Below are 24,159 nucleotides of genomic sequence, written 5' to 3'. Positions count from 1 at the left end.
GCGGACACTATTCTAAATTTTAACTGAGCGAACAGTTACAAAAAAACTAAACTTTTAAAAGACATCACTAAACACAATCCAGTCCAACCGACCTCACGTTTGGTGACAGATTCCAATGATGGTCCGTCTGTTGAACATTTAAGCGATATCAGCAAAAAATCCGGAGGTGCTGAGAGAGCTTGCTGTTGTCCCTCATGGAAAGAAAGTGCGAATGACTTCTGTAGGGGTCGACCTAGTTGATATAGGTGGGGCGGAGCCTGGTCACAGGTCGACCTGTCTGTCAAGGACAGATGTGGTGTCATAGGAGCTTCCGTAGTGGTCACGCCCAAAGCGATTCCCATAGTGAAACACAGAGTGAAGTTAGAAAAAGAACACGGAGTGTGAAAAAGGTCAATTTTGGAAGTACATTCCACTTCGTTAAGTGAGCTAGGGAAGTTTCTGTTGACAGACCTTCAACCCCTCGATTTTGACATAGGGAGTGAGCCTACTCTGATGTATGCTCCAGGCAGCTCCATATCCCACAATGCAACTCGATTGTGGCATGACAGCATATTGCACTTCATCAACCCCACCCCGCACAACTCTAATGTATGATGGAAGTGAAGTTAGGTCAATTAAGCAGTTTAGAAAAGTTATATTAAGATTTAACAGCATAATACTTGTAGCTACCTTAAACTGTTTATCATACAGTTATAGCCTGTGTTCATTGTTATGTTAACATTTTCGTTTGTGTAAATCTTGATGAATCCTTTCTAACAATTCATTCTAATGAAATAAATAAATAAATAAACATACGAGATTTATACTAAAGCCTCTGAAATCAATCTCCGAAAACATTGTTTTCTCAGGTGCAAAAATCACTAAATAATTCCACAAACTGACAGCCATCAACATGCTCCAAGTGATCAAGGGTTACTCGCGCATCGTAAGCAGTGACGTACATCCAAGTCCATGAGACGGAGTGAAGTTTGCGAGGGAAGGGGATACACATTTGTAATGGAATGCAGCCCTAGTTGAATTCTTCAGCATGCGCGCTCCCTCCAGCGCTGCGCGTCCCCTGAATATACTTCAGCGCGCCCGCGGTCACTGCGGGTTCACTCGCTACACGATGGCGGAGGGAGGCGGACCCGAGTCGGGTAACGCTTCGGACTCTGACGAGAAGCCGGTGATCATTCAGACACCGGTACCGTCCACCGAAAGTCAAAAACAGAGTATCGGGACGCTGCTGAAAACCCCACTTCGAAAGGGAGACGAGTGGTAAGGGGTTTTAAAGGAAGCCGAATTGAACGCACGCGTTGTCGGCATCACCTAAGGCCTACAGACGGAGAAACGCCGGATATCCATTCACTAGCTGGGGATCTGGACAGCCACCCGCTCCGCTAAAACCCAACTAGCTCGCCCCCATTATGATCGAACCAAGCTGTCTACACTTTCAATACGGATTATGTCGGTTAGGGAATGAGGAAGCTGTCTAGTAGCTAGTTAGCACAGGTTTACCAATGTTATCCTCTCCTTTCGCTTCAGTTACCACAGTTATTCTGTTTTAATGTTTGCCTCTGGAATAAATAACCATGTCAGACTTGTACTTCCACGTCAGTAGCCGAAGGTTTGTTAAATAAACCAACGCGTTGTCGGTTATCAATTCTCTGATAAGCTACATGACAAAGTAGCGTCAGGCATGTAAGGCACTTTATTAGCCGATGCTAGTTAGCTAGGCTAGTTTGAGGTTCACTTTATGGCTTGTTTAGTGTTCATTTGTGTCAGGCGCGAGTTTCGTTTTAGAGAACGGTCAAATGGGATTAATAACGAGAAAACTGAAGTTGTGGCAAAGTCAAAGCCATTGAGATAATGTTACAGTAAGGCAGTGCTTTGTCATGGCCACTGGATAACACCCAGTTACTATGTTGTTTGTCACCAGAAAATATTAAACCTCTAGTAATAAATACACCATGATATATTTGGTGAAGTTAAGGCCTAAAATATTTAAATTATTTTGTTGAAACCTTGAGCATATGCAGTTAGTATATTGTGTGACGTGTCTGACTAGTTAGGTTTATTTTGAAAGTAAGTTGAGGAGCTATAGAAAGTGAAATGGGTAAATATTTTCAGTATAGGCATAATCTTTATTTTTTTAATTTTTTTTTTTTTAACTTTTTGTCAATGAATCTTAAAACTCGCCTATCAAAGGTGGACATTTATAGCTCTAGAAAATGTTAGAAACACTAGAAAGCTATGTAGGCTAACTGCTCATGCTAATAGCAATTAATCACACTATTACGTCCAGATATCATGTTGGGACATACTACATTTTGCCTTCTGGCACTTTTTTATGGCCAATGTCTCTGACGGAGTGGAATCCTGCTAACAAGCTTATGTGGTGGAACTTGTTCCTACTTTAGAAGTGATCCTTGTTTACTGTTTCTATATTAGTAGATGTGTAGCAGTACAATAGTTATTTGCTTTGAGGACTGCATTGCAAATAACAGCCCATCACTTATATTTTAGGAGAAAAAGCAAGTTAATTATCTTCTCCCCCCTGACTTATTCACTGATCTCCACCTATTGTTCGATGTAGGTATTTGATTGACAGCCGATGGTTCAAACAGTGGAAGAAGTATGTGGGCTTTGACAGCTGGGATATGTACAATGTTGGTGAGCACAATCTGTACCCGGGACCCATTGACAATTCTGGGCTCTTTTCAGGTAATGAATGTTGAGTGCTGTGCATAACTTTGTTTTGCAGCATTCTTGTAGATAGAGGTTGTATTGTGAAATGACTAATTTTGCCAGCTATTAATATGACTTTGTATATAATGTGCTGGACACACTTTGATTAAAGATCTGAAATTTGCTTTTTAAAATATGTATGCTTATATTTGTGAATATTTGGCTAAATTATATTAAAGAAAATTCAGTTACTCGCCTGTCGCTCTAAATCTGCATGACTTTCTTCCGTGGAACACAGAAATAGATTTGTTATGTGGCTGTCAGCCTCAGCCTCAGTCACCATTCACTTTCATTATATGGAAAAAAGATGTGAATGGTGACTGAGGCTAACATTCTGCCTAACATCTTATGGTAATAGTAATATGGGGTTGGAACAACATAAGGATGAGTTAATGACTGAATTTGTATTTTTTACATGTATTCTTTAACTTTACACATTCAGTGGGCCTTTCAGTGTATTTGCTTTGTGTTTTGATTTTTGTGCCTTAAACTGCCCATTAGAAAAGGATCAAAACTGAAGTTTTGGTGCACCACAGAAACTCCTTGCCAAGCATTGCCAAATCTGATGGATGATACTGTTGATGGTGTTAAAGGGCATTAATGTGTGGTTTTCTGATTAATCTTTTCATCTTCACTCTGTTACAGATCATGAAGCCCAGACGCTGAAAGAGCATCTAATAGATGAATTAGACTATGTGTTGGTGCCTACAGAAGCCTGGAATAAGCTGGTCTGCTGGTATGGCTGTTTGGAGGGCCAGAAGCCCATCATCAGAAAGGTTACACCTCTGCATTTTTAACTCTGAAAACTGGTGTGATGCTCATAATGCAGCATTGATTTTAGATTTTGTTTTAACAAAAGCAGCTTTGAGAGGATATTTTATATGAGCACTTTAATATGCTTTTTGTATTGTCTTTGTGGTAGAGACTTGGATCAGTTTTCCATTTCCATTCTTGGAGATGCCTGTAAACCAGTAATCACCCATTTAAATGTGAGCGTGATATTGGTATGTGATAATTGCTAGTGGTTGACTGAAATGGGTTATATATTAGCCTATACTGATATTTTGACAGCAGGGTCAGTGGTCGATGACCATTTATGTAATGCAATTATAAGAGAGCAAAAAAGATGTACACAAAATTGCTGAATTTAAATGAGCAGTTCTTTTTCATTTATTATTAAAGGTGCACTCAGTTATTTTTCTTTTCTCATTTAGAAAGGTTTACTCCTAAAGAAATTAATTGCAGTTTTGAAACATGTATCAAATAATGAGCACTCACATGAAATGAAGACTAGGGATGCACCAATACCAATTTTTCTCTTCCGATTCCGATATCGGAAATCTCAATATCGGCCGATACCGATCCCAAGCCGATACCAGTGTTGTTTTTTTGTATAATCAGTTTAGAATATCTTTACATTATTGTGTGGAACTAATTGGGAGTACTCTTTAATATGTAAAGAAACACAAACCTCTAACTACACATTATTTCAATATAAATGTATAGCTTATTAAGAAACACTTAATTATTAACTAGTATGCTGGATAATGTAGCAGCAAAATTAACAGTAATTCCAGTCTTCAAGTCTAAAGTAGAAAAGAAACCAGTGTTTATTTATTTATTATTTTCCAAAAATGTTTCAACTTGCATCTGGACTTCAAAGGATTCAGATCTCTTTTTTTGTTCAGTTTAGTTGTAAGACATCAGTCCACTTTTCATTCACACAGTTATTTTTTGGAACCAATTCAATTTAAATATTGTTATAAATTGTAAACACATACTAATGATGACAATAATAATAATAATAATAATATATTATTAAAATTATTATTATTATTGACTTAATTTTTATTTTAAATACAACAGCAATATATTTAAATCGTGCACTTTTAAACCCTCATGCTTTTATGTTGACATTCTAAACTCTCCAGGAAGTCCTGTATTTGTCTGTTTGTAGTTTAATTTGCTTCTTATTCAAATTCTGGTAAAATGCACCTCCGGTGCCATTCTAAATGCATATTATAAGTGAACCGAACTATTGAGCATCTACATCTGAGATGCTGTTCTTGAGTAGCGCTCAAATATTGCACACGGCTGTGAAGGCTAAAAATAGCTGCGAGTGCATCACCAACCTGTGCGTGAGTTTGTGTCAACAGAGCAGCACCATTCACTAACGCGCTGGTGCTGCACATACTATATATTTACTTATTAAACACAGCCTTTTGTGATTCACAGAGCTATCGCACGTCTTCAGGTGGCTTTGAATAAAATGCACGAGTCATATCAACTGCTTTAATGGTGTTTTTATGGTTCTTTTATGTCATTTTTGGAGCTTGACAGTAACGAACATGACTAACACACAGTATCGGGTTTGGATCGGGCTCGTCGGACCGATACCTGATCCATCTAAAAGCTTCAGTATTGGAGCCAATACCGATCCAGGTATCGGATCAGCGCATCCCTAATGAAGACTCCAGTCATATCGGTGACCTTATAAAAGCTGTTTTATTCTACATGGAGAGGGTCCCCTCATGGGGGCTGCCATGTTAGGATGACCAGCAGAATAATACTTGTTTAATCTCAGTAAACACCCTGTTATTGGACACTTTCACTCGTGGATTAAATTGATCATGGCTTGCTGACTGAATAGTGAATTTCTACAGTGGCATTTGCAACTGTAAACTACTGTTTGAATGATGCTGCATTCAGGCCACTAGATGTCAGTGTAAGCCCAAGAAGACATTAAAAAAAAATTACTGAGAGCACCTTTAATATTTATAAAAATGTATGCACAATCCATTGACAAGGCTGTTGCTAGATTTTTGGAAATGACACTAGTTAAAGTCCACTTCTGTTAATCAACCAATTGAACACAGTAAAAGGCTGATGCTGAGAATCTCAAATATCAGCTGATTAACTGGTCTGGTTGATATATCGGTCTACTATGTGCATTGAAAAGTTACACAACTAAAGAGAATGTTTAAAAGTATGTAGATGTTTTAAGTATATTGTGTTGCTGATTGCTTTGTTTGGAAAGCCTCTTGATTGTCTTTTACATGCAATCGCTATTTCTTGGTGAGTGTTTGTTTCAAACATGTTTCGCAGGTTGTTGAGCATGGGATGTTTGTGAAGCACTGTAAAGTGGAAGTGTATTTGCTTGAGCTGAACTTGTGTGAAAATGACAACATGGACAAAGTCATCACCCGCCATTTCAGCAAAGCAGACACTATAGGTATGAATTGTATATTTGTGAAATGTACACACTTTTCAGAAAACATACATAGATTCATATCCAAGTTTTACTCATGAGGTTTTTTTTGCACTTGTAATAACCTTTACCATTTAGATAAAGGAGTAGTTTACCCCAAAATGAAAATTCTCTCAGTATTTACTCACCCTCATGCCATCCTACATGTGTATGATTTTCTTATGCTGAACACAAGCAAAGATTTTTAGAAAAATATTTCAGCTCTGTTGGTCCATTCAATGCAAGTGAATTGTTGCCAGAAACGGTACACAAAGGCAGCATAAAAGTAATCCATACAACTCTAGTTATTAAATGCATGTCTTCAGAAGCCATATTATAGGTGTCCTTTTTTTTTTACTATAAATTCTCCTCCCTGCATGCATGAAGAATGCAAACTGCCAAAAACAAAAGAAGAATGTGAAAGTGAACATTTATAGTGAAAAAGGACTTAAATATTGATCTTTTTCTCACCCAAACCTATCATATTGCTTCTGAAGACATGGATTTAACCCCCGGAGTCGTATGTATTACTTTTATGCTGTCTTAATGTGCTTTGAGCTTCAAAGATCTGGCCACCTTTCACATTCACGTTTGAATGTATCAACTTTTTATTTGTATAGTGCTTTTCACAACACATTGTTTCAAAGCAGCTTTACAGAAAATGAAGCTGTTATGTCTTAAAGTCTTCATTGTGCGATTTTTAAATGAATAACATGATTATAGATTATATCTTAAAAATATTATTTGTCTTTAGACCCCCAGTAACTGTGGCCAGGAACACAAAAGACATAAGATGTAGTTATTTATTATTGTAGTTAGTTATTTATTCAACAGAGCTGACATAATTTTCAAAAAATCTTTGTGTTCAGAAAAAGAAAAAGTCATATACATCTGGGATGGCATGAGGGTGAGTAAATAATGAATATTCACTTTTGGGTGAACTATTCCTCTAAATTAAAGATCAGTAAATGAAAGCTGCAGATTCATTTTAACTATGTATTGCTGCACAAGTCTTGTACCGAGACATTTAATTGATATTTTAAATAGCTTTTTAACATCTTTAATTCACCCTCATAGCTCTGTGTTTTTATTTTTCCTTAGATACCATTGAGAAGGAGATGAGGTCTTTATTTGACATCCCATCAGAAAAGGAAACTCGACTCTGGAATAAATATATGAGTAACACTTATGAACAACTTAACAAACTTGACAGCACTGTACAGGATGCAGGGCTTTTTCAGGGCCAGGTAAAACATTGTACTACATTCCATTCCAGTTTTGGTTCGATTAAGACTCTGATTGAAATTTAAGACACTTAGTTTAATGAGTTCACACCATTAATTTAATCTCACTGATGTTTTCCAATAGGTGCTTGTTATAGAGAAGAAGAATGAGGATGGCACATGGCCCAGACAGACCAGCCATTCCAAGTATGTAAATGCATTGTAGGCCCTTCCCACACTTGAAGGATCTCTAACACTTATAAATAGCTTGGCTAGAAATATTTACCTGATTAGACAATTTCCAATGGTCCATTATGAGTTGTTGCCAACATGCCTGTTGTTTGTAAAGATATTTTGAAAAGATACTTGCTTATAAAGCCCCTTATAGTAGCTTTATTGTGTTTTTGAGGTAAGTAGGAGCTGAATGCATTGTAATGCTTAAATTTTAAGAAAATCACTCTTAGTTTTGCAGTTGCAGGTACCTAAATCTATTTGCATTTCTTTCTACTTTTTTGAGTTTGTGATTTATTGGGAACAGTTTGCACCACTTAAGTGAATCAGTCTTGCCAGTAACCCTGTTATTATAACATTACTTGGATTGACACTAATCATCTTGTTAGGTCCAGTACTTCCACCTCTCGGAATTATACAACCTCCCCAAAACTCTCCTCAAACTCTTCTGCCACCATTTCCTCCACAATAACGAATGGGGATAGCAATAGCAACTCTGGCTATATGCTGAACAACAGTACTTCTGGTAACAGGTCAGCTCAAACAAGCATCTAATAAAACTGATTGATTTTACATGTACTCACCTGTGACTGCACGTCAGTTGAATTAATTCTATATTAATATAGCAAGTTTGCTATGTTGCTTGTCAACTGTAAACAAACAGATAGGCTAATGTACTGTTACTTGGTTGAATAATTTATTGATTCTAATTAGTTATACATTTATTTAATATTGGTGACTTTTAGCATATTGCTGTTGCTGCTTTATTATGGCAGCAATAAGCCAATCAAGGCAGTGTGTGAGTGTTTTTACCACATTCAAGCTGGTTTTGGGACCACTTATCTGTGGTAAAATCACTAATATCTGTCCACTAGTGGGTTATTGCTTTAATTCATAATGGGTTTAGTTCATTTTTGGTAGCTTTTAAAAAAGGGCTTTTTTTTATTTTATTGTATTCTTTTAGTGTTGTTCACCAAGCAGAAATGTATGCTCCAACTGGTCTCAGCTGGGGTGTTAACTGATCATAAATACTGTATGTCTTAGGGCACCATGCTAACCCTACATACCTTTACAGATTAGGTAGTTACAACTCCTACAGCTCCTCCTACAGTTACAGAGAATCGGCTGCTCAGCCGGGCCTCTGCGGTCTGAGTAATCTGGGCAACACCTGCTTCATGAACTCTGCTCTCCAGGTATGCAAACAAATAGTCCATTTAACTTTCTTCTGGGTAATATTTGAATCTAATTCCATGTTACTGTTTTGTCAACTTTATTGTTTATAGATAGCATCTTGTTCTTTTTAGACTGGATTCTCAGTCTTTCTATAATTTCAGTGCCTGAGCAACACTTCCCCTCTGACGGAATACTTCCTGGAGGACTGCTATGAAGCCGAGATCAACCGGGAAAATCCATTAGGGATGCGAGGGGAGATCGCAGAGGCTTACGCAGACCTGGTCAAACAGATGTGGCTTAGTCGGAGCAGTTATGTGGCTCCTCGCACTTTTAAAGTAAGTCTGTGAATCTGTCTTAGTATAGAAGTGATTGGCCATTCCTAAGGCGCGCCCTTACAACAAAATCTAAATGTTAAAACATTTCTCTCTACTCTGACCTAGACCCAGGTGGGTCGGTTTGCCCCGCAGTTCTCAGGGTACCAGCAACAAGACTCTCAGGAGCTGCTGGCCTTTCTACTGGACGGCTTACATGAAGACCTTAATCGTGTTAAGAAAAAGCCTTACCTGGCCCTGAGAGATGCTGAAGGGCGCCCTGATGAGGTAAACCTCAAACCTGAATGTTCTCCTGTCATTTTGTGCTAAACCATTGTGACAGTCCAGATCTTCTGCTGACTTTGAACTTTCTCGTTAGTTTCATGAAGTAGTAATCATTTAGAATGGTTGCAGTGATTTCTGTTTCATGTAAGGCTTAAAGAACTAAGAGTGCTGATCTAGGACCCTCTTAGGTTCCCTGCTTTTAAATTCTAATTCTCATTAGCCTTTCAAATATTATTTTGAAGACTGTAGCCCCTGATTTGTATTGTCATTTGTCTGTAGATTGTAGCCAAGGAAGCATGGGCGAACCACCGTTTGCGGAACGATTCCATAATCGTGGACATCTTCCATGGCTTGTTCAAATCTACTCTGGTCTGCCCAGAGTGCTCCAAAGTTTCTGTTACCTTTGACCCTTTCTGCTACCTCACGCTGCCCCTACCCATGAAGAAAGACCGCACTATGGAGGTGTTTCTGGTTCGCACTGACCCACAGTTCAGACCCATGCAAGTAAGAATCAATTTTCTGAAAAACTGATACAGGCTTTAGTCCAGGATTGGATCTAAAAGGTCGTTTTATACTTATATTTTCCAGTTTCGTGTAGTGGTTCCCAAAATGGGTGTAGTGGCAGACCTGTGCAGTGCTTTGGCCAAACTATCTGGAGTTCCTTCAGAGAATGTAAGACTTTTACTCCACCCAAAATTCATAGTATTTATGCTTGCCTTTGAATTTGATTAAAGGGCAAGTTCACCCAAAATTAGACTGTCATTTATTCATCCTCAAGTTGTTCCAAACCTCTCAATTTTCTTTCTTTCTGAACACAAGAGATGTTGGGCAGAATGTTCATGCAGCTTTTTTTTTGTTTTGTTGGTAGAATGAAATTAAATTGGGTCAGATGGACAAAAAACAAAACATATACTGTGTGTGTGTGTGTGTGTGTATATATATATATATATATATATATGTATGTATATGTGTGTGTATATATATATATATATATATATATGTGTGTGTGTGTATATATATATATATATATATATATATATATATATATATATACCGATCAGCCACAGCAATAAAACCACCTGCCTAATATTGTGTAGGTCCCCCTCGTGCTGCCAAAACATCGCCAACACTATTCTTCTCACCACAATTGTACAGAGCAGTTATCTGAGTTACCGTAGACTTTGTCAGTTCAAACCAGTCTAGCCATTCTCTGTTGACCTCTCTCATCAAAAAGGCATTTCCATCCACTGAACTGCCCCTCACTGGATGTTTTTGTTTTTGGCACCTTTCGGAGTAAATTCTAGAGACTGTTGTGCGTGAAAATCCCAGGAGATCAGCAGTCACAGAAATACTCAAACCAGCCATCTGGCACCAACAATCATCCATGTGATTATCTAATCAGCCAATCGTGTGGCAGCAGTGCATAAAATCAAGCAGATACGGGTTAGGAGCTTCAGTTAATGTTCATATCAACCATCAGAATGGGGAAAAAATGTGATCTCAGTGATTTGGAGCATGGCATGATTGTTGGTGCCAGGTGGGCTCCTGGGATTTTCACACACAACAGTCTCTAGAATTTACTCCGAATAGTGTCAGAAACAAAAAACATCCAGTGAGTGGCAGTTCTGTGGATGGAAATGTCTTGTTGATGAGAGAGGTCAACAGAGAATGGCCAGACTGGTTCAAACTGACAGTCTATGGTAACTCGGATAACCACTCTGTACAATTGTGGTGAGAAGAATATCATCTGAAAATGCTATTCTGAGATGCGGGTTGGCGCTGTTTTGGCGGCATGAGGGGGACCAACACAGTATTCGGCAGGTGGTTTTAATGTGTCTGATCTGTGTGTGTGTGTGTGTGTGTGTGTGTGTGTGTGTATAATATCTGTAAATATTATACTACGTTAACAGAAATTTTTGAAGATTTGATAGCTGCGATGGTAAGATTTACAGCAAACAACGACTTTTGGCCTGCTACTTAAACAAAGCTACTGGTTGGCTTTAGTAGACATGGAATATAGCGCATGTGTACTACTATTATGGTGCTTTTTTTGGCATTTTTGGAGCTTGACATTGTCCTTCCCCATTCACTTAATGAAAAAAAAAAAAAAAACAGCATGGACTTTCTGCTAAATGTAACTTTTTCTGAAAAAACTAAAACAAAAATCACATAGCTTAAGAAAAAGCAATTTTACAATTTTGGGTAAAATATACCTTTTAACTTGGCGACATTCCAACGTGTGTTGGAAACAATTAAAATTCATTGCTCTTGTCTCTTATAGATGGTTGTGGCAGATGTTTACAATCACAGATTCCATAAAATTTACAAACGGGATGATGGTCTCAATCACATTATGGAAAAGGACGACATCTTTGTGCAAGTCATCTTTTCTGTTTATATTCAGTATTTTTGCTTCTGCAGGTGAGTGTTGTTTTACAGATTGCGTCTCTGTGTTATAGTTATGAGGTGTTAGAGGAAGACAGCGAGAGGATGAATCTGCCAGTGTACTTTAGAGAGAGGCATGCCAAGCACAACGGAGGCCCTTCTGGCACAATGCTTTTTGGCCAGCCACTCCTCATTACCATCCCGTGCCAAAACGTCACTGTGGATACCCTCTATGATTGTGTGCTGGAGAGGATTGGGTTGGTGTTGTGATTGGAGAGTTTGTCTGTCCTATCTAGAGAGTGACTGTCCTGCATTTCAAATGTGATTTGACCTTTTAATCGTCTTTTGTCGTTTTAGGCGTTACGTTAAACGTTCACAGAGTACCGTTTCAGAGAGCAAAGTGTCTGCCTCAGCCACATCCTCTAGCAGAAGCCAGTCACCAGAATGCATAGCTTCAGTGTCCAGTCAAAGCACAGGCCTGAGTGGCTGCAGCAGCCCTGTTTCAGATGGAGCTTCCTGCAGTGCTGCATCCAACAGCAGCAACCACTCTGGAACCTGTAATGGCCCCAATGGAATATGTGATGGTAGGACACTCGAATACATTTGTCACAGTAAAATATAAATCATTATAGGCAGATAATGTCACTGGTGCAAATTAAGGTAGATGCGAATTAGACCCCAGGGCAAATACTATTTACCCCCCAGCTCCGGTACAAAAAGTGGTAGATGCTATCATAGCAATCACAAAATTAAACATTATTTCACAGAGCATTTTATTAGGAACACTATGGTGCTAATAAAGTGCCCAATGTGGTCTTCTGCTATTGTAGCACATCTGCCTCAGGGTTCAAAGTGTTGTGCATTCTGAGATGCTTTTTTTACTCACTACAATTGTACAGAGTGGTTATCTGAGTTATCATAGCCTTTCTGTCAGCTTGATTCGGTCTGGCCATTCTCCGTTGATCTCTCTCAACAGCAAGGCGTTTCCGACTGCAGAACTGCCGCTCACTGGATTTATTTTTTTTGTGTTTTTGGCACCATTAGTAAATTCTACAGATGTTGTGCGTGATAATCCCAGGAGATCAGCAGTTACAGAACTACTCAAACCAGCCCGTCTGGCACCAACAATCATGCTATGGTTGAAATCTCTGAGATCAAATTTTTTCCCCATTCTGATTGTTGATGTGATCATTAATTGAAGCTCCTGACCTGCATCTGAATGATTTTATGCATTGCACTGCTGCCACACGATTGGCTGATTAGATAATCGCATGAATAAGTAGGTGTACAGGTGTTCCTAACAAAGTGCTCGGTGAGTGTATATTAATACCATATTACTGTAGGAAAACCCTGGTTAATTGCATCAAAACCATGGTTTCTGCTAAAAAAAAACATGGTTGCTACAATATTATAATAAAACTACCTTTATGTTATTAATATAAGTAGTATTAAAGAAAATATTAAGAGTGAAGACAGGAAACAGAATAGAAAAAAAAAAAAAAAAAGAGTAGAACAAAGGTAGATTCGAACCCGGGCACTGGCGTTATGGCCCACTGTAGCAATGCTTAAAAGGTTTGGTAAATTCCAGTGTTTCCACTAGGCTATTGGGGGTGCAAATAGCTGTGCTGTGTGGCAGGTGCTATTTGAATCTCGGTGCAAATAGACATAATTATATCATGGAGATCATTATATCATTGAGAACATAGATTGTGGCTCTGTTCCAAAACCTAGTGAGCAATCTAGGAGGCATTTAAAGCATTACAGGTGCACTTTTGACGCGATGACCCTTCTGAAAGAGAAAGCAATTCCACAGCACATTGTGAAGAGCTTAGTGGAAAAAATAAGTCCAAAATGGCTGTTCAAGTGAGAGAAATGTTGATTCAAAATGGTAAAGAGTTCCAATTACAAAGGGACTATTTTACTCAATATTTGCAAGTGTTTTTAGATTTATTGTCGTTAGCTTAGCAACATGTTAACACCAAACTTTTGGAATTAATTGAGAATCTACTGTGTGCTTCGAGTAAGGAGCACTGTTTGTGTGATGCCCATGTAGAGCATTTCAAATCAGTTACATATGAGGTTCTGTTTCAGTTAGGTGCTTTGCTGCCTATGTTGACTAGTGACAGCAAGGCAGCTCACTAGGTTTTGGAACAAAGCCTGTGTTTGTTTTTCAAGCACAAATGCCAATGGTTCTGTGATTGAGCTTAATAATGTTCACGTGTTTCAGGTGAAGAGGAAGCCATGGACCACCAGGAGAGTCCAGAACCTGAGAACAGCCACTCAGACACTGTGGATGGAGAGGAGGACTCTGAATCTGAGAATGGACCCAATAACAGCGGTGGAAAATCTCTGTCTTCCCGACCTAAACTCTTCTCGTTTAGCATGGTCAACTCGTACGGCACAGCCAACATCAGCTCTCTACCTTTTGATGGCAACCTCCTTAAACTCACAAGTAACTGTCAGCTTTTTATATTTAATGCTGTGTACTACATATGAATATTACTCTCTCCAAATTGTTCAGGATGAGTTTCATTGTTTTACTAAAAGAGAGGGAATGCATCCTTTAATGAAATCTGTCCATTTCTACAGCTCATTCCACAGTAGCCATCGACTGGGACTCGGATGTTAAGAAACTGTGCTACGATGACCAGGAAGCTGAGGTAATGCTCGCCAGTCCACTGACTAGCTTCTCATACCATGTGTCCTCAGACATTAATGTGAAGTCTCTCCTCAGGCCTATGACAAGCACGAGAGCATGCTGCATGCACAGAAGAAGAAGACCACAGTAGCTTTACGAGAATGCATTGAGCTCTTCACCACAATGGAGACGCTAGGAGAACATGACCCTTGGTGAGGACACACTCAATGCATTGCACGTTGCTTACTGTCTTCTACATTTTAGGGTTGTTTTGATTTACCAGATTTACTATTTACCAATAGACAGTACCTGTTGTATGTTACTGCAGTTTAAGAGATGTCGTGTATCTTCTCTGCTGTGCTCATTCGCAGGTACTGCCCCACGTGTAAGAAGCATCAGCAGGCCACAAAGAAGTTTGACCTGTGGTCTCTCCCAGGCATTCTTGTTGTGCATTTGAAGCGGTTTTCTTATAACCGCTGCTGGAGAGACAAGCTTGACACTGTTGTAGACTTTCCCATTAGGTAACTTTTATAGCTGCTCTATTTCTATTCCAAACAGATCCGCTGCTGATGTCTTAGCTTTACAATTTTTATAAATTGCGAGTGCGCAACACAACAAACTAGAACACTCGCATTATGCTTATTAATTGGTTAGGATGAGTAACTGTATGTTTGTGTGTATGGTGAAGGATTCTCTAAATTCCCCACCAGATGGCGGCAAATTTACCAGCATTTTTTATACTCCCTGAATCAGACATTCAGTAGTAAACAAATTGTTGACTTTGAGGATGATGTACAAATTTGTTTTAAATTTAAATGTTTTTCAGTGTTGCATACTATGATGTGACTTACATAGATTAATGGAATCTTTATTGCAACATTGTGAGAGAGGAACCAGAGCAATCACAAGGAGATTCACACCAGAGAGAAGGAATTGCGTTCCAAAAAGATGTTTATTTTGTCCATGAGGTGCAGATAAATAGTGTTAGGAGCAAATAAAAACAAGGTAATTTAAAAACAGTCTAAAAACTAGAACTGTAGGGTGCTAAAGCAGTACCAATTCCCCTCCCTCAACAATGGAAGCAGGAGTCCTAGGCACTCAAACAGTGCAAACAGCCTTGTTTCTCCATGTGTTCCAAACATAATCAATGCTTGAGCCATCTTGTCTAGCAGCTCTAGTGGAGGCAGGCTTATATATATATACACAATTTTCCCACCACTGTAAATTGTAACATACCATTTCATTTACATAAAATTAACACACTCCTCCCCATTCTTAAACACAAAAAAAATCACTCAAATAAAGAGAGTTAAACAGTGAATCAAATACAGTACATAGAATTGATAAACAATATTTGCACATTAAATAACTAAAATGAACAAAACCCCAATAAATATTTCAAAATGGTGAGTTAAAACAATAAATAAGTCCTTTTGAACACAGTAAAATCCTGTGATGGAGACAGACTCGCAGGCTCTCCATCACAAACATAAAGTACATTAAATTCACACTTTACATGCAAAATGCCACATTTTGGCGACGTGGATTTCTGTATGCACACATTTAAAGAGTTCACTCAAAAATGAAAATTCTCTCATCATGCCACCCCAGAAAAAGACGTTCTTTCTTCTGCTGAACACAAACAAATATTTTTAGAAGAATATCTCAGTTCTGTAGGTCAATTCAATGCAAGTCAGCAGGGTCCAAAACTAAGCTCAAAAGCTTATAAAGGCAGCATAAAAGTAATCCATACGACTCCAGCGGATAAATCCATGTCTTCAGAAGTGATACACTATATTGCCAAAAGTATTCGCTCACCCATCCAAATAATTGAATTCAGGTGTTCCAATCACATCCATGGCCACAGGTGTATAAAGTGAAGCACCTAGGCATGCAAACTGCTTCTACAAACATTTGTGAAAGAATGGGCCACTATCAGGAGCTCAGTGAATTCCAGCGTGGTACTGTGATAGGATGCCATCTGTGCAACAAGTCCAGTCGTGAAATTTCCTCGCTACTAAATATTCCACAGCCAACTGTCAGTGGTATTATAACAAAGTGGAAGCGATTGGGAATGACAGCAACTCAGCCACGAAGTGGTAGGCCACGTAAAATGACAGAGCGGGGTCAGCGGATGCTGAGGCGCATAGTGCGCAGAGGTCGCCAACTTTCTGCAGAGTCAATCGCTACAGACCTCCAAAGTTCATGTGGCCTTCAGATTAGCTCAAGAACAGTGCGTAGAGAGCTTCATGGAATGGGTTTCCATGGCCGAGTAGCTGCATCCAAGCCATACATCACCAAGTGCAATGCAAAGCGTCGGATGCAGTGGTGTAAAGCATGCCGCCACTGGACTCTAGAGCAGTGGAGACGCGTTCTCTGGAGTGAGGAATCACGCTTCTCCATCTGGCAATCTGATGGACGAGTCTGGGTTTGGCGGTTGCCAGGAGAACGGTACTTGTCTGACTGCATTTTGCCAACTGTGAAGTTTGGTGGAGGGGGGATTATGGTGTGGGGTTGTTTTTCAGGAGCTGGGCTTGGCCCCTTAGTTCCAGTGAAAGGAACTCTGAATGCTTCAGCATACCAAGAGATTTTGGACAATTCCAAGCTCCCAACTTTGTGGGAACAGTTTGGGGATGGCCCCTTCCTGTTCCAACATGACTGCGCACCAGTGCACAAAGCAAGGTCCATAAAGACATGGATGAGCGAGTTTGGTGTGGAAGAACTTGACTGGCCTGCACAGAGTCCTGACCTCAACCCGATAGAGCACCTTTGGGATGAATTAGAGCGAAGACTGCGAGCCAGGCCTTCTCGTCCAACATCAGTGTCTGACCTCACAAATGTGCTTCTGGAAGAATGGTCAAAAATTCCCATAAACACACTCCTAAACCTTGTGGAAAGCCTTCCCAGAAGAGTTGAAGTTGTTATAGCTGCAAAGGGTGGGCCAACGTCATATTAAACCCTATGGATTAAGAATGGGATGTCACTTAAGTTCATATGCGTCTAAAGGCAGATGAGCGAATACTTTTGGCAATATAGTGTATGATGGGTGTGAGTAAGAAACAGATCAATATTTAAGTCCGTTTATCGCTATCAATCTCCACTTTTAAACAGTCGTAAGCCCTTTCTCTTCTAAGCGCCCTTTTTCTTTTGTTTTTGGTGATTCGCATTCTACGTGCATATTGCCACCTACTGGGCAGGGAGGAGGATTTATAATAAAGGACTTAAATGTTGATCTGTTTCTCACCACACCTATCATATCGCTTCTGCAGACATGGATTTAACCACTGGAGTCTTTTTTAATTAATTTTATGCTGCATGTATGTGCTTTTTTTTTTTTTTTTTTTTTTTTGCTTCAAAGTTTTGGACCCTGTTGACTTGCATTGTACGGACCTACAGAGCTGAGATATTATCTAAAAATCTTTGTGTTTAGCAGAAGAAAGTAGGTCATTCACATCTGCGATGGCACGAGGGTGAGGAAATGAGGGAATTTTCATTTTTGGGTGATCTATCCCTTTAACTGTAAATGTGTGCATTTATCTGTTTTATTGTAATGTAATTGAAATGAGCTTTTTGGCATTCATCCCATTTGGAGGTGCTGCGGGTTACTCTACTGATGAGGAAACAGGAAAGAGAGCAGGGAATTCAGTTCAGAGGTGTCAGTTCCTGAGAAGCTGTGTCATAGACAATCCCATCCATTGTTCATTTGGTTAAATTGAGTACTGATACAGAACTGGTGCTCAGAACTCCAGATTTTCATATTGATCTGGAAAATTAGGTTGAGATGTAAAGACAAAATATAATTACATTAGCTTGGGTTGCACAATTAATCAAATCAATAATTAAAGTTACAGTTAATCTCCCACAATGATCTTATTGTTAAAAGCGTCAATTACAGCATTACATTTAGGTGTTTTTCCTTTAGTTATTTTTTTTATTTATTATTGCAGCAGTTGAGCATTGTTACCAATCATGGACATGTGGTGTTTGTTTTTTGTGTGTATTCTATTATGTATTATTATTAAACCACGATAGAGTAATTCTCAAACACAAATTTTATCTTGTTTTGGATGTGTAGCATGTCATGCAGGTGCTGCACACAAAATAAAAAAAAGTTAATGTAAATTTTAGTAACAAGTTATTCACAGTTTGAATATCAAGGGAATTGATGAACAATTATGAATTTTTTTGTTTATTTTTATTATTATTTATAATCATACAGCCCTATCATCAGCTACATTTGTTTTTAAAAAAATGTTTATCATCACTGGTAGTTTTGTGTGAATGTTTTTTCTGGACTTTATTTTCATGAAATGAATGAATTAAACTGGATCATGACTTACTAATATGTCTGGACTGTCTCACACAGGGACTTGAACATGTCAGAGTTTGTTTGTGACCCCAAAGCTGACCCGTACGTCTATGACCTCATTGCTGTTTCCAACCATTATGGAGGAATGGGCGGAGGCCACTGTAAGTCACTGTTATTGCTTGTCTTTCCCTTTTTTCATAACCCTTACTTGTGTCCTATATCTTAGCCATCATAGCTGTTCCAATCTTTTTAGTAGATAGTTTGTCTGCAAATGCTTGTCAACAGCCTTTTATTTGCCCTTGTCCCCTTCATTTGTTCTGCAACCCAGTTAGATATCATGTTTGATAGGTTTCTACATAAACTGTTAAAAGTTGATCATTAACATGTATGTCATTGTGTGCCTTCCTGGAATTGTACCTGGGAATGATTACTTTGCGTGTTTTTGATAATGAAAATCAGTCGTGGAGCAATAAACACTAATTTCTTCTTTTCCAGACACGGCATATGGCAAGAATAAGATGGATGGAAAATGGTATTACTTTGATGATGGCAGTGTGTCTGCTGCCTCTGAGGATCAGATTGTGGTGAGACTCTTATCTCTTAAAGGAATAGTTCACCCAAAAATGAAATTTCTCCCATTTACTCACTCTTATTCCATCCCAGATGTGTGAAATGTATGACTGTCTTTAACCCTATTCGGACGGCAATTATTTAACATGGGGACGTGAGGTAATTCCAGCATTTACAGGGGGTAGTCAGTGATTTTATTGCCGTCTAAATCCAAAATGTCTGTGGTTTGTCTCCCACCTCCTGCAAGAAAATTCCCAGTCAAATGATCTACTGTTTTTTTTGACAAACACCAAGGTCGTGTGGTAATTTAATTACAGTCTGAGTCCACATCTCTGAGTTTATAATCCAAAAGTCATTTTGGAAATACTTTTTGACCACTGCTAAGTGCTGTACTTTTACGCTGCACCTGTTAACAGCTCTGGTGGTAATGGACAGTTGTGAAAGTTGCAGGATTGTGTAACAGAAATTTTTGAAATAATTCACAATAATAAAATTACGTCGCTGCTCCACCATAGTGAATGGGAACTCTAAGTAGAGGGGAAAGAAAAAGGAGAGCCAGATCACGTAAACTTTTGAAATGGTCCATTATTGTGGCAGCAATGTAATAAAATTGTAAGATCACATTTTAATATAGAAACATTTACTAAATACATTTATACATAGGACTTGTATGACTACTCGTTTATACAGGTCGACTAGTCCCAGAAAAGTTGCCGGGTTAATGTCTATCTTATTTAAAAGATTTAATTTCCACCGCCACTTTTTAAACACTGACAGATATCTATTCCAAATGATGTCTGTCATTTTGATAGATAAAACATAAGAACCATTTTTGCCATAGCTCCTCAAATTTCATTTTAACTATCTTTACAGTCCTTGATATGTGGGCTTCTATATCTCCTTGCGTGAGCTTAGGAGAGAGCGCGCAATTGAGGTGATGAGGGTGACAACATGCGCACCCCCATTGACAGGTTTATTTGGCTGCATTGATAAACAGTCTTGTCCCTACAGTTTCTTGATTCGTTTAATTGCTCTTCGCAAGAATTTTGGCTTGTTCCGTATGTGAAAATGTACCATGTAAATATCCGCAGCGCGGTTCCCTCATGCTTTAAAAATTTTATTTTCACTTAAGCTCAATTCCAAAAATATTTAAATGTAAATACAGAGGATACAGTTTGTGGATAGATCAATTTTCCATATAACAAGCGCAACTGCAATCATGTGATCAACAAAAAGTCGCTCATCCCCCGTGATTTAACTGTCATCCGAACATGAGGTGTATCTCAGAGAAGCCATGAAAATGTACTTTTACAGATGTCACCCTGAGAAACAATTGCCATCCGAATAGGGCTTGTGTGTAGAACACAAATTAATATTTAAAATAAATAAAATACTCGGCTCTGTAGATCCATACAATGCAAGTGAATGGTAACAAACTTTGAAGCTCCAAAAAGCACACAAAGGCAGTATAAAAGTAATTAATAAGACTTCAGTGGTTTAATCCATGTCTTCTGAAGCGATCTAATCAATTGTGGGTGAAAGGAGACCAAAATATAACTCCTTTTTCACTGTATCTTGCCATTGCAGTCTCTAGGCACCACCATGATTTCAAGCTCGATTACACTGCCTAGTGCTTGATGCATGCACAGAGCACTAGATGGTGCTAGGAAGTTTAATCGAGCTTGAAATCATGATTGCCAAGAAAACTGTTGATGTCAAGATTGAAAAAGGAGTTATATTTGATATGGATCAAACAATTGAAGTCTTTTATGCTGCCTCTGTGATTTTTGGAGCTTCAAAGGTATGGTCACCATTCCCTTGCATTGTAAGGACCTACAGAGCTGAGATATTCTTCTAAAAATCTTAATTTGTGTTCTGCATAAAAAGAAAAAAAAAGTCGTACACATCTGGAATGGCATGAGGGTGAGTAAATAATGAGAGAATTTTCATTTTTGGATGAACTATTTCTTTAACTTGTTTGTCTTTTTGTTTTTGTTAAACAATAATTCCCAGATGTCTTAAAACATTTTCTTACATAATCTCCAAACTTATGTCCTGCCTACAACAAATTAATTAGCTAGTGGTCGGCCGATATGGGTATTTCAGTGACCGTATAATGCTGGTACATATAATTTGATGCAAAAATTATATTTTGAAGTATAAAATGTGCATTATCCATTGACAAAGCTATTAGTAGATTTTAAGAGGGGCGGTTCAATTAATCAGCCTATTCCGATAACCTCAAAATGGCCAAACATTGGCCAATTAATTGGTAGAGTAATTGGTATTATCGGCTTGTACACCAACTCAGAACTTCATTTATTCTTGTTCCTCTTAGACTAAAGCAGCCTACGTGCTCTTTTACCAACGCAGAGGTGCAGATACACCACCCAAATCCACCCCATCTGCATCACTAGGCGGAGCTTCAGTGTCCCTGGATGATCACATGGACACCAACTAATTTTCTTTAGTCTTTCAAGGACGGGCACTGAAACAAACTACATAAACATGAAACCACCAATGAATCAACGCACATCCTGGCTACTTCAGGGGCTACTTCAGTGACTATTAAAGGGTCACAAACAGGCCCTTTGTTTTTAGCTTTAATTTAATTTTCTTTCACACATGCATCTTTATCAAGAGCCAAAAAAATATAAATAATAAATAAAGAGAATTTTAGTTTGAAGCGTGACGTGAAAGACTTTATTCTTAGACCTTGATGCCTGCTGATAATTGAAGCCTATTTCATTTTAGTTTGAAATGAGGGTAAAACGGCAATATAACCTGTCTTTGGACGACATGAATGTTATAAATAGTGCATAGATTGGTTGTAAGGAGAGAGAGGGGGAGAAATGCCTAAAAATAGACTGGTGTATGCAACATTACGCTCCTCTGAAGTGTTTGGATTTTGCCTCTTTTCACTTGGACTCTAGCTATCAGCATCTTGTAACATGTGCCTCCTGTGAAGAATCAATTCTCTGTGGATATATAATTAAGTGTGTGGTGATAAGCACAGAGATTCTTTTGGAGAAGCTTGCACTCTAGTTCATTAATCATTTCACAAGCTACCCTGTTAGATATTCCATTCCAGAGGGTGTTGGATTGAAATGTTTTACTCACTGAAGTGGTTTACTCTATGAAGTCATAAAATGTCAGTTCAACTGGATATTCAAACTTTTTTAGGATGCTCTCCAATACATTCACACTAACAGCATTTGCACCCCAAAAACTGTGAAAAGGGGGCTTGCATGTGTGGATAGAGTTTTGAAAATAATAGGTGGAACAAGTAAACCCAAGTTATGGACATACACTGCCCCAAAAAAGACTTGTATGATTTTAATCTACAGTATCATATTTCAGATCTGATGGCTAGTGCTTTGTTCCATTTGGACTGATTTTTGCAAGATTATTTTGTCGTCTTTGTGGACATATCACTCCTTAAATGGTTTCAATCCAGACAGAGGAATATCAAGAGTTTGCTTGAAAGTGGTGTTAAATTTTTGACTTATGAACAGTTGCAGGCGAAGACCAACATACAAACAACAGGCCGTGTTTCCAGTTGAGAACATCCTTACATGTAAAAGAAATAGCAATGCTGTCAATTCCTAGAAATGTAGATTGGCATATTTGCTAAAAGATGTTAAAAGTGCTTCATACTGCTAAGAAAATAGAACAATAATCCATTGATCTAAAGCTTCGGTGTGGCAAAACAGCATGCAAATATTTTTGAATCTGCAAAATGGTGACTAGATGGTTGTTCCTGGTGTGCACCTTTCCGTGGTATTTGCAGTCATTGACTGGTAAATCTGATTGTTGTTGATATTTATGGCAGTGATGAATCATGATCCATATGAAATATAAGACATAAAGTGAAGATTTACACAAGCTGCCCCACTTCATCTCCCTTTCGATACATTCATCAGAAAAGAACATCCATTTAAACTTTTGTTTGTTTTGTAATTTCATAGATTTTTTTTTTTTTTTTTGGCATAGATGTAAATAATCATGATCTGGGGCACAGTACAAAGCTGTTTTGTGTTCTAATATTTATCTTGCCAAGATGTGCAACACCAGATTTTGATTAAGCCTATTTGAATTAAAAATATAATAAAATGTGGAAGCTTGGTTATAGGGAATGGCTTTTTCTTGCTTTTTAAAATGTTTTTATTCACAGTTAAATGCAGGGTAGGGAGGGTTACTTTTGAAATGTATTCCACTACAGATTACAGAATACATGCTGTGAAATGTAATTTGTAATGTATTCCGTTAGATTACTCAAGGTCAGTAACGTATTCTAAATACTTTGGATTACTTCTTCAGCACTGGTAGATTTTTTTCACTTGTTTTGGCTATAAAAACTCTGCCAGTACAATAAGACACAATACACGTTAAAAATACATTCTCTGAAAAACCTAAATATCTTAAGCAGTGTTGTTCTAAAACAAGATAAATCAAATTGATCTTGTTTTAAAGATTTGTAGATATTTTTACAGGAAAACAATGCAAAAATTATCAAGAATATGATTTTTGCCCTAATATCAAAGGTCTTACTAGAAAAAAAGAAATTATGATCCAACGTGAATTTTCTTGATAAAAAATATGATCGTGCCTGGTAATGTGCATGTAAAATGGCTAGAAATAGCATTTTAGCTTAGCGTAAAGCTGACAATTTACACAAAGTTTATTTCTATTTCTTCTGCTCCAAAGTTACTTCAAACTTACTTCTCTGTCTGCTCGTATGAATGTAACACATCATAAGAAAGTGTTTCACCGCTGTTCAAATGCACTTTGGATCGCATCATTTATATGTATAAATGTTTTCCATCTGAAAGGACTAAATATTAAATGAAACAAATGACAAAAAAAATGCAAAGTAATCTCTTCAGTAATCAAAATACTTTTTGAATGTAACTGTATTCTAAATACCAATGATTTAAATTGTAACTGTAGTGGAATACAGTTACTTATATTTTGTATTATAAATATGTAATCCCGTTACATGAATTCCGTTACTCCACAACCCTGGTTATATGTGAGAGATCAACTTCACATAGGCAACT

The 24,159-nt window shown here is 38.1% G+C and overlaps 1 protein-coding gene across 3 annotated transcripts; it reads left to right on the top strand.

Annotated features, from left to right (window-relative positions):
* Positions 1-957: 957 nt before the first annotated feature.
* Positions 958-23,230, top strand: LOC127448878 (ubiquitin carboxyl-terminal hydrolase 4-like). 3 transcript variants are annotated; one of them, XM_051711776.1, is made up of 22 exons: positions 994-1,257; positions 2,576-2,703; positions 3,373-3,503; positions 5,833-5,959; positions 7,076-7,221; positions 7,343-7,404; positions 7,818-7,961; positions 8,504-8,621; positions 8,763-8,936; positions 9,042-9,200; positions 9,477-9,701; positions 9,786-9,869; positions 11,479-11,573; positions 11,657-11,839; positions 11,940-12,166; positions 13,810-14,034; positions 14,172-14,242; positions 14,317-14,432; positions 14,592-14,741; positions 18,587-18,690; positions 19,025-19,113; positions 21,438-23,230. In XM_051711776.1, the coding sequence occupies exons 1-22, from the start codon at positions 1,028-1,030 to the stop codon at positions 21,558-21,560; spliced, it is 3,111 nt and encodes a 1,036-aa protein (XP_051567736.1). In that variant the 5' UTR covers positions 994-1,027; the 3' UTR covers positions 21,561-23,230. The 3 variants fall into 3 exon arrangements, with proteins under 3 accessions (XP_051567738.1, XP_051567736.1, XP_051567737.1); XM_051711777.1 differs by lacking the exons at positions 994-1,257; positions 2,576-2,703; positions 3,373-3,503 and adding an exon at positions 3,538-3,716; XM_051711778.1 differs by lacking the exons at positions 9,042-9,200; positions 9,477-9,701; positions 9,786-9,869; ... (8 more) ...; positions 19,025-19,113; positions 21,438-23,230 and having other exon boundaries at positions 958-1,257; positions 8,733-8,869.
* Positions 23,231-24,159: the final 929 nt, after the last annotated feature.

The sequence above is a fragment of the Myxocyprinus asiaticus genome, chromosome 12 (genome assembly GCF_019703515.2).
Source record: "Myxocyprinus asiaticus isolate MX2 ecotype Aquarium Trade chromosome 12, UBuf_Myxa_2, whole genome shotgun sequence".
Taxonomy (NCBI): Eukaryota; Metazoa; Chordata; class Actinopteri; order Cypriniformes; family Catostomidae; genus Myxocyprinus; species Myxocyprinus asiaticus.
This window is presented reverse-complemented; position numbering and strand designations above follow the sequence as displayed.